This window comes from Osmerus eperlanus, chromosome 14, assembly GCF_963692335.1.
Source record: "Osmerus eperlanus chromosome 14, fOsmEpe2.1, whole genome shotgun sequence".
In the NCBI taxonomy this organism is placed as follows: Eukaryota; Metazoa; Chordata; class Actinopteri; order Osmeriformes; family Osmeridae; genus Osmerus; species Osmerus eperlanus.
In genome coordinates this window covers 15,110,752-15,130,148 of record NC_085031.1, presented here as the reverse complement: position 1 = coordinate 15,130,148, position 19,397 = coordinate 15,110,752, and the positions used below count along the sequence as shown (strand labels likewise).

Sequence of the window (19,397 nt, the reverse complement as noted above, 5' to 3'; positions counted from 1 at the left end):
CCTGAGGACAGGGTTAAGAACCACTGCACTAGGGGGTGTGGAGGCTCAGTCCAGGTCTCTTACATAGAGACACTGCTGCATGGTAGAGGTGAAGGTCCCTTACATAGACACTGCTGCATGCTAGAGGTGAAGGTTTCTTACATAAACACTGCTGCATGGTAGAGGTAATGACACACAGGAGTAGAAGCACACCACTGACCTTTAGGTGGCAATGTATACAAGATGGGGAGTCAGGTGGCTGAGCGGTGAGGGAATCGGGCTAGTAATCCGAAGGTTGCCAGTTCGATTCCCGGCCATGCCAACTGACGTTGTGTCCTTGGGCAAGGCACTTCACCCTACTTGCCTCGGGGGAATGTCCCTGTACTTACTGTAAGTCGCTCTGGATAAGAGCGTCTGCTAAATGACTAAATGTAAATGTAAGATGGGTATAGCTCAGTGGTTAGAGGGTTTGTCTGCAGATGAATTGATTGCAGGTGCAAATCCCTCTCGATATGTTGCTGCTGATGAAGGCATCTGATACGTTATAATAAGACATTATTGTGAATGTATTTATACGGTCATCGAGTATGTAACTGATTGATATAGTCATCAGTTGTGTGGCCAAGATGGCAGTTGTGATGAGATAACCTGAATCTCACTTATATTCAACGATATCTCAACCAGCTCCTAAAATACCTCTTAACCCATCACATCACTGGGCCCCTGAAAAGAACAGTTTGTCTCAAGAATCCAGTCGCTTGAAAAAAAATGCGTTTATTTTCCATGATTTTCTTTTTCATACATTTGTTGTGTAATAAATAGACATGAGAAGCAGGCTGGTGGCTCCGCCCCTTTCCCATACCATTTCTGCAACATCATTGTATCTGTCCCTCACACTGCAAACAAGTTTTCATAGAATTTACAACACAAAATAAAAAATAAAGCTTGACACAAGCTGAAAATACTGCCACCAGCTCAAAGCACACTCAAATTAATACACATTTCTCTGAGCTGTGTTTATGTAGCAAATCCCCCAAAACAAAAATATATATATTCACAGTTAAAGTATTTACACATTTTAATAAGATTACAAAGGAAATGGGCAGAAAGTGAAGAAGTTTCTACAAGAAACGATCTTTCAAAAGGGAAGAGGAGCTTTCTGTCTGTACAAGATGGACCTTTGCTTTAAATAAACAATTTCAACCCTTGTTTAACTTTAGAAATTCCTTTTCACAGATCCCTGAAAATATCTTCTTAAATACTCATTTTTTGTTTAATAAAAAAGGAAAGATGCATCATAAGTACTCCCCTGTTGTGATAAAAAAAGAAGCTTCAGATCTGATTTACAAGTGAGCCTGTACATAATAAACACCACTGCCGTTAAAAAAAACATCCTTCAAAGCATGTCATCACAATGACCGGGAAGCAATGACTGACTTGGTCTTGGAGGATTCTGGATTGGCTGGGGAGACAAGAGCGATACAGGAAGTGCAAGCCTCTGATGCATTGAAGATGGTGTTCACATCCTGCGAATGACAGAGACCATGTGACCACAGGAGGACAAGACTAACTGTGGACTGGAGCCTGGGGGGAGGGGGGCAAGAAGCAAAGAGAGCGAGGTGCTAGGCGACCTTTCAGGAACACTGGTGTGAGCTAGGTACAATACTGGGGTGGGAGGGGCCTACGCGCTGAGACACGACGAGACATAGGCAGGGGGGGACCCATCGTACTCGCCATCGCAAGCGAAGGAAACCGACAGTTACAAAAGCAACATGCACACACAGACCTCATCCAGTACAAACACATTCGCTCACAGGTTAAAATATGACTTCTTTTTTTTTAACCCTTTCTTTTCATTGTGTGTTGTGTGCGAGGGTTAAACACAACAGCTACAGTCAGCTTTCAGAGACATCCCTGTTTCAGAACTCTGGAAGGTATCCATGCATATGGCACTTAAAATACTGATGCTATGCATGACCATCATCATCGTCATCATGATGCCCACCTTTGATTGTCCCACAGCCAGGCTCGTCCCCAACATCGGTGTTACGTGACAGACGACAGTTTGAGACGGGACACTGGCTGGGGTTACATTGAGTTTGGGTTCAACAAGACTTAACCCTCCATGAAAGCACAGTGAGCTATGCCTTTCCAAGGACTTAACACTAGTGATGCATGGTTAAACCTTCAGTTCTTCGAAGTACCCATTTTGTGCCCCCCCCCTCTCTTCAATCGACTATTCTAAAGCATGGCCTATAGAGGGCAGCACACTCACATATTTTGCTTTCACGTGCACACGCAGAGAAAACACACACACACACACACTAAAGTGTCTTAGAAGAGACGAGAGGAGAGCGAGAGCAAAAAAAAGTGGAAAAATACAGCGAGAGCATTAATACCATTTGTAAATCTTTGAATCCATACACCTAGAATTTGCATAAAGTCACAGGCAGCAGCATGATATGGTATTTGCTGGTAAGAGCGGTGTGTCTCCGTGTGTGTGTCGAGCGATGGGACGACGGCCCCCACACATACCAGATCTGTGAATACGTGGCAGAATTAGCCGTTGTGTGCGCCTCAGATCTGCATCTGCTATGAAAGCACTGGTGTCAGCTGACATCCCAACAGGTGTCAGGAACCTGACCCCTGACCTCTGAGCCAGGGGAGGGGAATAGTGTGACAGGCCCCTCCTAAATCGAGGGAAGTGTTATCCTTGTGCGTGTTTACAGTATCAATGAGCAGCTAGGAGGGAGGGTTGGGTGTGTGCATGTACACGTGTATGTATGTATGTATGTATGTATGTATGTATGTATATAAGTGTTTTAAGGGGGGGGAAGGGGGGGGGGGTCACGTACCACACATGTACGCCATAAAGCTTATGAGGAAAGTGAGAGTAGGTGAAACAAACCCAGAACGAGAGCCGAAGTGGAACCAAGTCGAACATACACATCGGAAGAGGGAAGGTTTAGAGTGACGGACCAGGAAGTCCGTCGGTACAGTGCTTAGTATTGTCCAGGTCACTGGCAGAGTATGTGTCTGTTGAAGAAGCACCTGAAATCGTAAACAATCTTGAGTGAATGTGTGTGTATAAGAGTCCCAGATAGGAAAACTGCACTGAACCCAGATGACTTGCAGGTTTTCGAACCCGGGTTCTTCAGCTGTCTCCTCCCCGGTCTTCCATCACCGTGTCGACTTTTTGGCATGGAGTCTCCGTGTGCGTCTCCAGGGTAGCGTGGGCGGCCATGTTTAGGGACAGTGCTCGTCGTTGCTGGAAGCGTCTCTGGCTCTAGTTCAGCGTGCCCCTGCAGTTCTCTGCTCCGCACAAACAGGGGATCTTTTCATCCTCGATGGGGAACTTGTAGTCGTAGGTGATCTCCTCGTTCACGTTGATGGGCTGGCGGGAGTAGATGACGATCTTCTTCTGGGACTCCACGGTGATCACCTTGGCGTAGCAGTTGGGCTGAGGGGAAGGGAACGACAAGATTAGCATCACGGCACTAGCTTAGCATGACGTAAACAACCCTGTTACCATGCCTATGCTAGCTTAGCAGTATGGCTGAGGAGAGGAATGAAGAAAACAACTATGTTAGCATGTTTATGCTAGCTTTCTGAGCAGTAGCGCTGAGTGGGAGGAATGGTGGAAATAACAGTGTTAGCATCACAACGCTAGCTTGTGTTGCCACTGCTAACAAATCCTCCATCTTTCTTGTTGTCTGCAGGAAACCCGGGTCTCTCAGGAAGTTCTCTTACGTTGCAGCTGTGGTTGATGAAGCGGGCGAAGTTGCCACACTTGGTGGCGTCTATGATGGTGTCGTGGTCCACGCGGAACATGTAGCTGCTCCCTATGCCCTCCTCCTCGTAGCGCTTCTCCCTCATGTCAGCGATCACCTGCAGCACACGCCGGGGAGGAGCCGTTAGTGCGCTGGGACTATGTCCATGAGCCTGTGGTCTAGGACTGAAACTACTACCGTTTGACATTTTATTTATTTAGCAGATGCTACAGCCCATAATCAAGGACTACAGTTACAAGCCTATGGTCTGGGACTGGGCCTGTATCTCCCAGCTTGTGGCCCCTCTGGTATTCCTCCTCACCTCTCCCCATGTCTCACCTGTCTGATGTTCTGGCCGACGTACTCGATCACCATCTCGTCAGCAGCGATGGGCTCCAAGGCGAACAGGCCCCAGTCGTGGATGCCTGACTTACAAAAGCGAATCTTCTTCTTACGGAACTAGAAGAGGAAAGAGGGAACGAAAGGCGGAGGGATGGAAGGAGAGAAGAAGAGAGAGAGAAGTAGGTAGGGATGGGAGAAGGAAGGACAGAGAGGAAGGAGGTAGAGAAGAAGAAAGAGGAGGAGAAAAAGGTAGAAGAGAGAGAGAGAGACATCAGGTGAAACAGGGTTGCAGACAGCCTGATTGTCACGGTAGACTGGCGCAGTGTTGGACGGCTGGCAGGTCATCCTGCAGGCTCGGGTTACCTTGAGCTGGTTGAACTTGAGCAGGTCACTGTCACAGCTGAAGGAGGACAGCAGGCGACGCTGTTCTGAGCGGCGCTCCGAGCCCGCCCTGGTGGAGGCGTGGACCTGGGCCGGGATACTCATCCCCTGGAGGGGAGGGAGGAGAGCGAGAGAGAGGAGAGGCATAGAAGGGAGGAGAGCGAGGAGAGGAAGGTGGAGCAGAAGAGAGGAGAGGGAGGTGGGTGTGGGAGAAGGGAGGGTACAGAAGAATAAGAGGGTCACCAAAAGCCAAGCTGTAAGGCAGAAACTACGTCACTCTCACACCGACACACTCAGACAAATACAACACCCACACACCTGGGTGTCGACAGGGGGCTCGTCGGAGAGCAGGCGGGTGCTCTGGAGGTATTTGATCTTGTCCTTCTTGTCGATCTTGTAGTAGCCCTCGCTACGCGCACAGCCGGTCATGTGATCCCTCATGCCGTCGTCCCGCCTCTTCTTCTTTGTCCCCGGGATGTTGGTAGGTACACAGGAGTCAAGGGCAACGCAAGGGAAAGCGTTTGAGTCGACAACGGATTATTTTTTACCTGACTTGAAACCTTAGGCCCTACCTCACTTTTTTTTTTACCTGATTTACTCTTCTACAGTCGTCAGCTGTAATATATGCAGAAGTGAACAATTTGTGTGGGAACTGCCCAACATTTACCTGCACCAATGCGTGAAACATATTTCATTCACTTCAAATTGTAGTTTGAAAAGTATTTCATTCACTATTCTTGTGTAATTGCAATACGTAGACACCAGAGGGCGCAGTGTGCCACAGTAACTTGGAAGGTGATCGTTATGAATAACAGCAGCAGCCCATAGTTGGGGGGACGGGGGGGGGACGGGGGGTCTGGGGTGAGGGTTAGCAGTAAAGGATATGAGGGTGCTGGACCCAGAGGGTGTCGTTGAGCCAGTCGTTGCCGATATCCTGCTGCAGCATCTTGTCGTAGGTCACCTGAAGGTGGCGGATGTCCTCCTCGTCGATGCCGTCGTTCCAGATGTCGTACAGGATGGTCATCTCCTCGAACTCGGAGCGCGGGGCAAAGCAGGGCCGCGAGGGCGAGGTGGCGGGGGACAGGGTGTCCAGCAGAAGCTCCTCCCACCCCCTCCGCGCCCGCCGGACCGGCTTGATGAGGGTCTCCTCGTCCTCGTAGGGCAGGATGCCGTCCTCGCACTTCACAACCGTCGTCGTCTGAGGCTCCGCCTCCGCTTCCCGGAAGTCCAGCCCCTTGGCGGTGGCGTCCAGGCCGGCACGGCCGATGGCGTCCGGGAGGGCTGCGTTGGCCAGGGCCTGGGTGATGGGGGGCAGGGAGGGGGGCATGAAGCCCAACGGCAGCTCCGAGGTCACGGCAGGGGGCGCCGACGCCAGCGTCTTCTTGGTCTTGGGTCTGCCGGGTTTGCGCTTGGGTGGGGTGGCGTCGGGGGCGAGGGGGGGCTCGGCTGTGGGGGGGCCGTGGGGGGGCCCGTCTGTGGGGGGGCCGTGGGGGGGCTCATGCAGGGAGGGTACAGACAGAGGCAGGCTGGGCAACAACGTGCCGAGGGGGGGCTCCTTGAAGACAGGCCGCTCATCCAGGCTCTCGGAGGAGGCCTTTCTGGCCAGGCTGGCCGCTAGCGCCGCCGGGTCGGGGAAGGTGGGGGCGAAGGTGAAGTCTCTCCCGGGGGTGCGGGGGATGCCCGCGCTCAGGACGGGCGACTGGGCCGGGTAGGAGAAGGGGCTTCCCAGGACGTGGGGCGAGCTGAGCGTCAGGCTGTTGCCCGTGAGCGGGGTCTCGCCGCCGGGCGTGTTGGGCACCGTTTCCGTGCTCTGGGACTTCCCCAGGCCCCGCGTCCGCTCCATCAGGTCCCGGCCGGGGGTGCGGGGGGTGTCCTCGTCCGTGGGGAGCCGGGGCCGGGGCAGGAGGAGTTCGGTCAGGGGGCCGGGGGGAAGCAGGGGCAGGGAGCGAGCTTCCAGGGTGGGGGTAGGAGGCAGGGGGAGGTGCATGGAGGGGACGGGGAGGGTTTTAGGGGCGGTGGTGCAGGGTAGCTCCTCGTCCTGCGGGCGGGGCTTGGGCCGAGTGTCCTGGTCGCTGTCGGCTAGGGATCCCGTGGGAGTGGGAGGACGTAGGTTCCCAACATCCTCGTGGGGTTCGGACGTGGGTACAGGAATGCTGACTTCAAGATCCATATCTGGCTCTTCGACTGCAAAACAAGAAAATATGACATCCTCATTAACAACATACCCAGTTGTCACATAGAGCCACATGCAGGAAAAACAAAAACAATATAATGTCAAATTTAATTTCAGAATTTCATGTCATGACCAAGCAGGAGAACTAAAGTTCAAACCTGGGACTCCCTTGGGCGACAGTGGCCAGACGTCCTCCAGGGTGGTCCGGCCAGACCCTGCCACCTCCTGCCCCTCGACCAGGGCCCTGTGGTTGGGCATGGCCTTGCGGCCCGCTCCCTTGCCCGGACTCTGGTCCTCCTCACACGGCTCATCCTTGGGCGGGGGGCCCGTGGGCGTGCTGGGAGCCTTGGACACCACCACCACCTCCTCCTCCTCTTCAGCCTCCTCGTCGGAGGAGGACGAGGAAGACGAGGAGGAGGACGAGGACCGAAGCCGGTCCTCTCCTTTCTCAGACTCCACATCCACCGCCATCTCCTCCTCCTCCTCCTCTTCCGAGCTCGACTCGTAGTCCGACGAGTCTCCGCTCTCTGCTGACGAGTCCGAGTCTGCCTTGCTCGAGGCAGAGCTAGCTGCATCTATGGAGAGGCAAGACACTGACTTATAAGGTTACCTCTACAGTTGAGTTCTGATAATATTTATCTTATGGAGGGTTATGTACAAATTTGAACAGGAATATTGTGTGTATTAGAGTAGTAAAACGTAGCTTTACCTTCGTCCGAAGAATCGGATGATCCTGGACGTGAGTCACTGGATGAGTCCGCCCCATCTTCTTCACCACTCTCCTAAAAGACCAGTCAAGATCTGACTTACACACCAAGCTAATAACAGATACCCAGACACACAACTAAAGATGTGTGTATTAAACCCCACCAGTCTGTTTATATCTGTCTGTGGTTGTTTGTTATATCCCTCTGTGGCTGTCCCTCTGTATCTATACCCAGCTATCAAGTCTTCAATCTCGCCTCCGTTGCCGTGTGATGACGGACAGCTCACCTTGCCCGACGACAGCCTCTCAGAGACCTCCGTCTCGTCAGGCTCCTCCTCCCTCTCGGACAGAGACTCCTCCTCCTTCCCCGAGGGCTCCTCCTCCTCGCCCTCGCTGTCCAGCTCCAGGGGCCGGGCATGTCGGCGCCGCGCCGCCGCGCTGTCCCCGTCCAGCTTGGAGCCGTCGGACGGCAGGTCGGCCTGCCCGTCGTCCTCCAGCTCGTCGTCCGCGGGCGTGGACGGCCTCGCCCGCTTGGTGTCGCCCGTGGACGACGCCTCGGGGGGGTCCTTCCTCTTCACCTGAGGGGGGAAGGAGGGAGGGAGGGGGGCAGGGGGGGGACGACGACACGGACGGCGTCAGGGTGCAGGTAAACAAAAGGGTGTGCAAACAAGCAATCAGACAGATAGACAAACTTACTTGAACTCACACACTAGCACACTAAATACACACAGACGCGCACACACACAGCCGCTAGCTATTAGAAAATAACTCCCCGACGCGATACCTTGAAGGAAGGCAGGCGGATGGCCCCTCGGAGGCCGATGCCCAGGCCCATGCCCTCGTAGCCCAGGCCCTCGCCCTTGTTCCAGTTCTCCAGCAGGCTGGAGCCCATCGTCTCTTTGGGCTTGGGTTTGTCCTCCTCCTTGCCCTCCCCGGCCTTCACCGGGGTTAAGGATGCCTGGAGAACAACAACAGCAGTAGCATGAGTCTATTTTAGACAGCTCAGCCCTGTATAAACTAGTCTTTGTCATTACTGAAATTAAAGTGAAACTTAACCCTAAATTTGTGAAACAAGCTACATAGCTATATTAAATCTGCTGTCATATAAATCAACTCCCTGCCTACCATGCTATCGCAACTCTCCATGACATGAAACACATTAGACGATTTCCTACAAACTCTGCTCACTAATCACCCTCTCCCATCAAAGCTCAAAACAAATTAGTTTTTGGTCATTTGAAACAAACTACTGATTCAAATGTGGCTCCTTTAGATAAACATTCTTTGGTATCCAGGCAACAACGGTCATATTCTACCACTGTACAATGTAAAGGGTGTTGTGATGCCCTTTTGCTGTGACTGCTGAGGGACACCAACCTTGGCCGAATGCTCCTTCTTGTCCCACCACTCGTCGAAGGCCCTGAAGGCCACCACCTCCACCATCTTGCGGTTCAGGTCCCTCTTCATGATGGCCTTGAGCTCCTTCATGATGACCAGCAGGACTCCGTCCACCGTGGCCTTGTGCGGGTCCTCTTTCTTCGCCTCGTAGCCGGGAGGGGGAACCGCCGGGTTGAACTTTGGCATGCTGGGAAGCGGCCAGGGTTGCCCTGGCGCAGCTGCGTTCGCCGCAGGGCTGGCCCCCATGGCCAGGGGCTGGTAGGGGCCCCCGAAGGCCATGGCCCCCGCCCCGGCTGCAGCCGCCCCGGCCGCACCCATGAAGTGGGGGTAGGGGTAGGGCCTCTGGCTTTGGGCCATGCGACTCAGCATCTGGGTCTGCATCTGGAAGGACATGTGGACGCTGCTCCACTGAGGGAGGCAGCTGATGAGGTCCATCTGCATCATGGGCACCATGCCTGGGAGGTAGGGCAGGTGGGGCAGCATGGGGTGGGGCACCCCGGGACCGGCCATGTGAGGAGGGTGGGGGCCGGGGACGGAGGAGTGGGGGGGCAGGTGCGGGGGCGGCAGGGGGAAGCCAGCTTGGGGGGGGAGGGGGGGGAAGCCCGGGGGAGGGATGGAGATGGACTGGGGGTGCATGGGCGACACGGCCGAGTTGACCACGATGCCCTTGGCGCAGTCGCCACTGGCGACCGGCGAGCCGGGCATCTCGTCGTCGGAGATCTCCATGTCCTCCCCTGAGGAGTGGTTGCTCTGTGTGAGAGAAGACAAGATATCAGGACCCTCTCTGACTCCCCCTCAAGTACTGCATGGCCAGCTGAAACTGTTTTACTAGCAGTGAATACATTTCATCTCTCATCTCGTGACTAACCTGAACGTTTTGGGTTGGTTTTAAGTTCAGGCTCAGTATCAACTATAACCAGACACCTCCCACCTATCACCTTCAGCCTCTCCATCACCTAGAGCTCCTCAGCTCCAACCTTGACATTAGAGGTTGGGAATAACACCACTTGCCATTTGCAGCGTGTCATTAATTCCTAATCCTTCAAAACAAGACACAGACATAGCATTGAAGCCCAGTCTGGCTGCAGTCACCAAGCCGCCCCACGACTTTTCAGAAGCGCCAACTTCGAGCCCAGCTGTAAATTCAACACACCTCTTACAACTACGCAACCAACAATAGACCAACCTGAAACTACACACATTACACAAGGCATTAAGAATCACAGAGTTCACGGAATTCTTTGAACGAGAATCAATTCAGTGAGGAAGTGGGACAATGAGATTGGAGGACAAAAGTGAGGGGGGAAGGATAGGGGAGTGTCATGTGTACCCAGTGAGCATGTGCCATTGTTTACTTTGTGATAGGGTGAAAGGTGAGACAAGAACTACACCACAGCCAATCCTTACAGGCTCGGGCCAACCAGGAAGTGAGGCATGAAAGGGAGCCAACGGTTATAACCGGCTTCTCCTTCCTGTTTGCATGTATCGTGAGTATTTTACTAACAGGAAGTGAAAGTGCTCTCATGTCAGTCTTGTTCAGCTGGCAGTACTAGGTTCAGGTTTGAATACAAGTAAATCATGAAACTAGGTTAGCTGGATTGGGCAAGGCAAAAGCAGCAGAGCATAGAAAATACCCCAATCCTGCTGGAACAAAAACATTAGCTGGGTCTATCAATTGAAACCAATAGCTGCAACTGCTGCTTTTATGAATCAGAGGCAGGGAAACCGGAATGAAGCGTTGCCTCTTCGACCACTGAGGATGTGTGAGAGGGAAAGTGTGTCTGCCACCCTTACCCTCAGGGGCCCCAGGGCTGCTTCCGGAACCTGCCGTGGTCACATGACCCTCACTGTAAACACCATATCGGGTGTGGTTGGGTCCACACTGATGCAGAACTACTGGGCAGTTTAGGGATCTACTACCTGCAACCTCTACCTCTACCACTCAGCCAAACCAATCCCATGTTGGTGAAAAAAGTAGCTAGTTTTAGGTCAGTTCACTTTTTAAGAAAAGTGAAGAAAGAAAGGTCAGCGTATATCCGTTGAGGTTGTGAAATGTATCTATGAAATCATTTCTCAAAATCGTCATCTCCCATGAATTACCCTCGGCTACAGCTTCTCTGCGCCAACGTGTTCACAAACCTCCAACTCCACCTTAGCCGTGCTCAACTGTCACACTCAGCAGTGTGACAAGATGTCACAACCAGACTCCTGCTCTCATCCGTACTCTAAGATCAGGGTCAAACGACACACACGGTGGAAGTTTTCGATAGGACTGCCGCCCCCCCGAACTTACCGTGTCCATTTTGTCCGTGGGGGTGTGGTTTCCAAGACGACCGTCTTTGAGGTCGTCGGAAACGGTCTTCTCCGGGCCTGGAGAGCTCGCCCTCTTGAGCAGCGGGGCGGTCCCAGGGATGAGCTCCTCGTCGTCGGACTCGGGCAGCGGCGTGGGGCTGATGTCCTCCAGGCCGGTGCTGGAGGGTCTGGAGGGGCGCTGGGGGCCGGGGGGCCCGCCCACGTAGGGGGGGATGGGGGACAGCTGGGAGGACGAGGACGAGATGGGGCTACCTTCCATCTTCACCTCGTTGTCCGAGTCGCGCTCGGCCAGGAAGGGCAGCTTGCGCTTCAGGAGCATCTCGATGCGTGAGTCCAGGCTGTGCCGCTCCGAGTCCAGGGTGGGGGTGCTGGGGGAGGGGCAGCGCTCTGGGGTCCGAGGCGGGGGGGTGCTGGGGTGGGAGGTGGGCTCGGGGGGGGGCTCCGGGATGGGGGGGGTCTCTGGCTTGTCGGGGGCGGCGACAGGAGGAGGCTGCGGGGGCCGGGGGTACTCCGCCTCCCTCTGAGGCTGGTGGAACGGAGGTTTGGAGGCGGGGAACGCGGGGGGCATGGGGGCCTGGTACGGAGAGTAGGCTGACTTGAAGTTGCCGGGGGGAGGCGGCGTGTGGGCGAAGGAAGAAGCGCTGGGCGGGGGTTCGGGTGGGGGTGGCTGGTTCTGCTTGAAGGGGGCAGCGTCGGAGCCATTGCCTCGGTAGGAGGAGGAGGTGGAGCTACCGGTGGCGTGGACGTAGCGCCTCTCTGGTCGCCGGTTGTAGGCATCCTGGAACTTGGTCTCGTGGCGGCGAGGCTTGTAGCCACTGCCGGAGCCCTCAGCTCGGCTGGACTGGTAGGCCGGTGTGTTCTGTCTGCTGGAGTAGCTGGAGTCCTGAGAGAAGGGGGTGCCCGTCTGTCGAGGCGTCCCCTGGGACTGGGGCGTGTCCTGCCGGACGCTGGAGTAGGCTGTGTCCACCGAGAGGGGGGTGGTGGTGCTCACGGGGGTCGAGGGTCCTCCCGCGCCCGAGGAGCTGCCCTCAGAGAGCCTGCGGAGAGGCTCGTAGGCCTGGAAACACACACACACACGCACACACACACACTCGGGTTAGGAGGCACGCACTTACTCAAGGCACCGCATAAAAATGCCAGACACAGACTCAACTGAGGCGCTCTGTAAAACGTTAGCAGACATGGGAGTCACTCCAGATAGTTATAATAACTTCTGCCCACCTCTGTTTATACCAACTAGTCCAATCACAGTTCAAGAGTTTGAGAAGCATGTCAGAGGAGGGAGGGGGCCTCCTGTTAAAGGAGTCTGGCTCAAAGTACAGCAGGTTTCAAGGGCTTGCCCCTTCCTCTACAGACAGGGACTGGAATACATTCCTTCCAGGGCCTCATTTTACCACCTGCTGCACTGATAAAATGGATTAGAGATAAAGATGTCAGCTTGGATTGGCCAGGGATCGACTGCTAGTCCGTGGAGCCTGGCAGTAACAATGAACAAAGCATGGGCTCTACTAAATCACCAGACAAACCTTTCAACTGCTTAGTTTCCGATCTCAAATTCATTTCTAGATACCCGGGTCATCGAAGTTCAATAATATACAAGTATTTAAAATTTACATAAAGTAGCGTGTTAAGAGAGTCAAACTGATTGGGATCCTGGTTTGGGGGGAATACCGGAAGCTGTGGACACGCAGCAGGATATGATTTGATTCATTTTCACTATCATGCTTTTGTCCAGAAAACGACGCCGCTTTTCTCTCAAGAACACACAAACGCTGCCTGCAGAGAGTACAGCAGGGGGATGAGGATCAGAGGTGCACGGTTGGAGGAGCGGATGACGGAGATCTTACCATGAGAGCCTCGGCCAGGCTGCGAGGTGACAGCCGGACCTCCTCGCCTACGGGCAGGGTCTGCGGCGTGTAGCTACCGTCCGTCAAGAGATGAAAGAACTTCAGTCGCCTCTCCCCTACAGCGATGGGAATAGACATTTGTCAAGTGGGTGAATTTCAGCGAGGATTCAATGGATTGTTTAATAAGAGAGAAAAAAAGGTCTTCATTAAGTCGGCTAACACAGTCACCCCATATTAACCAGTTGACTGGAAAGAAGTTTGAACATGTGCGGTCTGGTCAAATCAGTGTCTGGGGAAGTCTGGTCATCACTCTGATCTATAAACATGCCATCCTGCTGAGTGTGAATCAAAATACGCACTGTCTCTTTAAAAGAGCAGAAGACAGTTGCAGGGTAGAAAAAACGATCTATGAGGAAAATCTAAGCGACCCGGGTAAGGCCATGGAAAGCGGAATCCAGTTAATTGGTCAGATAATTTAGAGATTTATTTTTAATAAATATGTTCAGTTTATCAATGGAAGATGTCAATAAAATTACAAAAGTATATCAAATGTTTTACAGCCAGTGAATACACAAAAGTATAGCCAAACACACACACACACAAAGTCAAATACATATCTTGATTGAAATCCTTCATGCCTTGCTCTGCAATGTGACTATCCTATGATAAATGAGTGCCAGCAACACAAACTACTGTATCTTCTGGTATGTTTTAATGCATTTAGAATTGCTCCATTATTTCCTGCAACATAACTTTTGAGACAATATTCTAAACCAATTATACCAATATGTAAAAATTGCAAACGTGCAAAGATATGACACAAAACCAAACTGAACATACTTTTTTTTAAACACACAATTTTAAATTGTGTAGATAATTACGTGAAATTTGCAATTAAGCTAAAAATAATTTAGTTTTTTGTCCCATGGGAGTCCTGCGCGCTCACTGAGGTACAATTACGTTACCAAGCAACCAATGTAAATGTATCGTCTACACGTGATAACTGCCCTCAAACGCCTTACCAACTGAGATCAATTTAGGTAAGGGTCATAGTCAATGTGCATGCCACATGTTATTTTTTATACGAGAAAATAATTGCGTATAGCCTACGTTATTTATATTAATAAAGTATGCCATTTACCTTTAGGGTCAAGCTCCGCGTGGATTTTGTTGCCCATGACAGACGTGTTGTTTAGACTCTGGACGGCCTCCTTGGCTGATTTCACCGTTCCGAAAACGACCTTGGCAATTCCCAAGTGTTTTTTGTTCTTCGGGTTGTACAGAATTTCCACCTCTTCTAAATCTCCAAATTTCTTACACATGTCGGTTAAAAACGACTCTCTGATGTTATCGTTCAGCTTCGCGAATGTAACTTCCTTTGGAGGCACGCGGCCGATGTAACATTCGTCAATCTGTAAACAAAAATAAAAAGGTGATCAACATCATTAGCCTACCAGTAGCCTAGACATCGGTGTCGATATATATTTCACAATAAAATTGTATGACATCTTTCATGCAAAACGCCATCTACTTTGGTGAACCGGGTGACAACAAAGAACAAAAGTAATACATTATTAATATAGCTTTAGAGAAGGTGTAAAGGGACAATGCATTGCCTAATATGTCTTAATGCAAGTCTTATGTCTTAATCCAAAAATCCGAAAAGGCACGAGACGTTCTGTCAAGATCAGTGAGGGGGTGTGTCTGACAACCACGCACACAAGTTCAGACCCCAAATAAAGTTGAAAAATACATTTCTTCTCAAGAATAGCCTACCTTAAATTTCGGAACCGGGAGATCAGTCTCCTTGTACTTGGACCAGTGGCGACCGATTCTAGGGTCTCGAACGCTATCCACCGGTGACATTCCAGGGTTCTGTAGAAAGAGCAGAGTGTTACCTACCATTCTAGAACTTAAAAACACACTGGGAGAATATCCTACACTGAATTGAAAAGTTAGTTCAAAATGCTGATTTTTAAACGACAGTTGGAAAGAGCTCGGTTCTATATTTCGGAAAGATGTGCCGTTCTCCAAGTGGATATTGGAATATTGTCAATTGTGATGCACTGTGTCAGGTGCAGATACAAGCGTTTACACGGTCCAGTGTATCAATCGTTGGGGCACTCGGTTACAATTGTAACGAGGTTAACTCGTCACTTCAAAGGCGGATGTTAGTGATCAACGTACGGGCATACTAAAAGTCTGTCCATCGTAGCGATACAGTTTTGGCGATCCTTTCTCGAACGCTGGGTCAATAATCAACTTGTAACTTTTCCAATGGTGACTTCTTTTCTCCCCCGAACTGCAAACGGGATGGCTGTTGTCCATGCCGTTCGCCAAACCTGAAAAGACACATTGACATGAGGGCAACACGGTCTCGCGTACGTCCAGAAATCACATTGCTACACGTTCTGTTAAAAGCGTCTGCATTCTAGAATTTGCAAATACTAACAGGAGGAAAATGGGGGAGAAGCATATCCCAGATACCCTATCGAAACAGACATTACAGAAGGGAGAAAAAAAGAGCAAGCTTACTTGAACTCAGCTTTCTGCCATGGTCTTCGTTTACTCTGTTTCTTTCCCCTGGCTTGGACATGATTTGCCCGATCGACTGTTTTTAATTAATCAAACGGCGAGATCGTTCACCTTTCGCTGATTACATTACATGATTTAAAGGATACTGCCTCCTTTTTGCGAGCCAACACATATTGTGTGCCTCTAGTCTGGGGTTTCTGTCTCTCCCACAATACACCACTATTGAGCTTGGCAACCCCTCATTCCAGTCGCACTTTCGATACCAAGTTCTTTGGCTATGTCTACTGTCTTTAATATTGGCAGGCTACTACAAACCATACGCAAATTATTTATCACTATAAAAATATATTATGCTTGGATATTTAAAAAGATATGTTTAATGGCCCTGTAGCTTGAACTAGGGATCTATAGTAAGTGTCGAATCTACTTCTTGCATTTACTTCAGCGGCAAACACAAGATGGATCCAGAGGGCTCCTTTTTAGGTTACGCGCCGATCTGAGGTCTGCTTGTATTTTCTGCTTCCACGTGCGGTTGTATTAATATCTGATCCGAGTACTGTTGTTAAGGGATTGCTTCCCATTCATAGCTCATTAATATCTCGAAAAACATCGCCAGATATCGCTTCATACACCACCTATAAGTAAACATATTAAATATGTTTTATTTAAGAGATTATTCTTTGAGTAGCCTGCAGGGTTTGATTTGCAAATCGTTAACATTATAGCCTATACACAGGCTATATACAAAAGCTGATATAGCCTATTGATTATTACCATCATTACCTGTTTCATTCTCATCGCAATATGTATAAATAATCCGCGTGTCCTATTTAGCTTTGGTGTGAATTGTTGTGCCCTTGCACATTATGTTTGATATTTTGCAGTGCTTGGGCAATTGGCTGGTTAACAGTAGCTGTTCCGCCGGCCAATCAGATCCAAGCACCATTTCGGCTTCAGCTATTAGAGGCACAGTTGAGGAATCCTTCAACAGAGAGCAGAGAGAGGGGGCTGTGCGCTCTCAGCGGCCATTTTCCTGAAAAGGGACTCTGAGGCCAATATGGGTTTCCTTTGTTCCAAAAGGGATCTTATACTTGATTTCCTCATCTCTTAATGGACTATATGATAAATTACAATGATTCCTCATTGAAAGGATTGAGAAGAAGGAAGATAAAGTACTGGATGTTATCCCTTTGACATTTTGAATCTTTTTTTTCCTCTGCCTGGAATCCATCTTTGTCTTAACTAGGTCATGGCACACCCATAAAAATAGTATGTGTTTCTAAAGTAAAAAGAAAAAAAAGTATAGTGAATAAACAGCTTGATTGAAGGTGTTATTGAGAAAAAAGCACAGATATAATTAAAGTGTGTAATGGCATATAACTGACATTGCACTGTATTGGCCTTGTAAGATTTAGCAATGAGTAAGTTCAAAATTTTATTCATTTCTATTTGTAGAAAAGCTGTATCAAATATTCAGTACTGTAATTAAAATACCATATTTTTTTTTACCTCATTAACTTATATCAAATGCCTCATGTAGGAACAATGATATAAGTATAAATGCCAACTTGACTATTCAAAACCTTCATTGGCATGCTGTATAGATCCTCACTGGTAATAACATTTGAGGCTAGATTCAATGCTCCTCTAACGTCTGCAAAGAAAGCAGGCCAGACAGAGATAGCAATGGCCCTTAACAGCAATGCTTAATCATGTTGACTGGAAATTGGCAGTTGATTCCTGACTAACCCCCCTTTGATATTTTTTCTACATTACAGACTTGTAACTTCTCCACATGATATTTTTTCACATGATACACCATGGTTACACAACAGGGACGTTTATAATACCCTGAAAGTCAGTAAGTATTCTTGTGTCAAAGGATGACCACAGGCTACAAAATGTAGATGACACGTTTTGTGTATGTTAATGATAATGGAGAGGGGATGTGGAGGGGTTGCCTGGATATATGCAATGTGGAGTTATAAACGCTTATGAAAAATAAAATGACCTTGCTTCAAGGGCATATTTCAGTTTCTCTGCAAATACAGTCACACTTCATTTAAACTGGCTACTAAGGCTCAAAGTATTGACAGTTTCCACGAGAGCATGGAGAAAACTAATGAAAATATTTACCTTGCTTTGATGTAATACATACATCAGGCCTAAATGCAGAGGAAAAAGGAACGTATTAACTCCCATCTTCGGATCGTCTATTAATGTCTTTAAGGTGGAGTGGGGTGGCATCTCCTAAAGAGTGAGAAAACAGTTAGCCAGAAACCTCTTCTCTTTGGACTTTAAACTTACTTTATCAACGAATAACACAATTCTGAACATCTTCAAGAGGCATCTGAGAGAGAGAACATAAGCAAATCACCTCTCTTCCTGAAGACAGGATTGCAGTCAAATTCTTAACCTTCGTTAAATTTCAAGATTCTAACAGTGAGGCTACTTTATTTAAAATAGGCCACTGCAACAGAAAGCCTGCCTTTCAAAGGTAATGCATTTTAACCTGATTGACAGCATTCGTTTTTGGAAAGATTGAACATGGTCTTATTGTCAGGAATTAACCACAACTGGATTAGCAAATTGTAAGATTTCTCAACAAAAACGTTCATACTATTGAATAGTCTTTTGTACATTTTAGTATGTGTTATTTCAATAACATTATTATTGGTAACTTACAACGAATTACAAAATGTAATCCAAAAGTGTTATCTTAACTGAGAACATTGAAGTACATTTCAGGATAAAATTAATCTCGTAGACATGTCTCTGCCACGCTTTGTCCAAAAAAGTACTTTAAGTAGGCTACTGTCGTTTAATGGCTTCTCTGCTGTTCGCAGCTTCAAAATGGCTTCTTCACAGACAAAGGGGAGTACTGTGTGTTGGTAAAGTAACTGCGCCATAGCTGGGCGAGGATTCAGTCACTCGAAAAAGAGTGCTGCGTTTCCCCCTTCAGGTCTTTGTTTGCTCATAAGTATTACGAATGTAATGGATACACGATGATAAATTGCTTCGACTGGTGTATGTGTACGTTGTGGTTGAAAGCCGAAATGAAGAAAAAAAAAACCTGTCTTGTAATTCTCAATGTAGTGACATTGCATTGCGCATTTAGCCCCGTCGCCTGGTTGCAGACCAGCAGCTGAGTTGACGGATCTAGAAAGGTCTAGGCAGGCACAAGTAATCTGAGATTCTGGTCAGTCGCCAAGCGACTGCGAGCGCTGCACCCACACTGCCATATAAGGTCAAGAGGCACGATATTCGAACATTGTCTGGTATTTCTCTCAGGAAACTCAAAGAAGGATTTCAGGCTTCTACACGCTCTTTCTTTTCCCTTTACAGGTAATGGTTTGGTATTTCAAGGTGTTGATTAGCTGCTCAGAAGATGGGCTATACTGAGGTGTCAGCCAGATATAGCCTACAAATCCGTCCAATAGGTAAAAAGGAGAAAAGCTGAATGAAGGTTCTGTATTTGTCTGTGCACGTACATGCGTGGTAGGGCTTATGAAGGTCTCTAGGCGAGAGCGACAGGGTATGGTTGCCTTGCGTGCTGTGAGTAGACTAATTTAATTAGGCTGTATTTTTCCTCTGCGACCATATGTAATCCGTGTAGTTTCACATTGACGGAAAAGATATTCAACATGTAGGCAACCCGTCTTTTGAATTGAAACGTCTTGTTTATTTTTTAAGCGGTGGAAAAACTGCACAGTGGTCAAAGATTTCACGAATGTCCAAATGCATGTTGAATTAAAGCTCTTATCGTCTTTTAAGCAATTAAAATACACACAGGCCTTTGTCCTCTCCACTAAAGTTGTATTAGTAGATAACCTACCAAGGATCAAGAGGCCTGGTTTTAGCTCACACAATAGTCTATTCCAACCATTAAGGTCGTAAGGCCGTGTTTACTCTGGGGAAGGAACGGAATGCAGTCATGTTTCTTAGACGCATGA

General features: G+C 49.2%; 1 protein-coding gene across 2 annotated transcripts; it reads right to left on the bottom strand.

The window, feature by feature from the left end:
• Positions 1-733: 733 nt before the first annotated feature.
• Positions 734-18,994, bottom strand: setd1ba (SET domain containing 1B, histone lysine methyltransferase a). Of its 2 annotated transcripts, XM_062478783.1 has the most exons (18): positions 18,130-18,994; positions 17,581-17,694; positions 15,097-15,251; positions 14,686-14,784; positions 14,051-14,321; positions 12,910-13,025; positions 11,043-12,119; positions 8,729-9,499; positions 8,136-8,309; positions 7,639-7,929; positions 7,355-7,427; positions 6,804-7,220; positions 5,359-6,656; positions 4,791-4,958; positions 4,455-4,580; positions 4,089-4,208; positions 3,730-3,867; positions 734-3,439 (listed from the first exon to the last, which is right to left on the bottom strand). In XM_062478783.1, the coding sequence occupies exons 3-18, from the start codon at positions 15,235-15,237 to the stop codon at positions 3,266-3,268; spliced, it is 5,454 nt and encodes a 1,817-aa protein (XP_062334767.1). In that variant the 5' UTR covers positions 15,238-15,251; positions 17,581-17,694; positions 18,130-18,994; the 3' UTR covers positions 734-3,265. The 2 variants fall into 2 exon arrangements, with proteins under 2 accessions (XP_062334767.1, XP_062334766.1); XM_062478782.1 differs by lacking the exons at positions 17,581-17,694; positions 18,130-18,994 and adding an exon at positions 15,445-15,746.
• Positions 18,995-19,397: the final 403 nt, after the last annotated feature.

Bases quoted from the DNA above. Each gene is read 5' to 3' on its own strand.
- setd1ba (XM_062478782.1), bottom strand. From the start codon at position 15,505: ATGTCCAAGCCAGGGGAAAGAAACAGAGTAAACGAAGACCATGGCAGA. The intron at 14,322-14,685 runs GTAGGCTATTCT...TTTTGTTTACAG, and splicing joins TCCCGGTTCCGAAATTTAAG to ATTGACGAATGTTACATCGG. The intron at 3,868-4,088 runs GTGAGACATGGG...CGTGTGCTGCAG, and splicing joins TCGGCCAGAACATCAGACAG to GTGATCGCTGACATGAGGGA.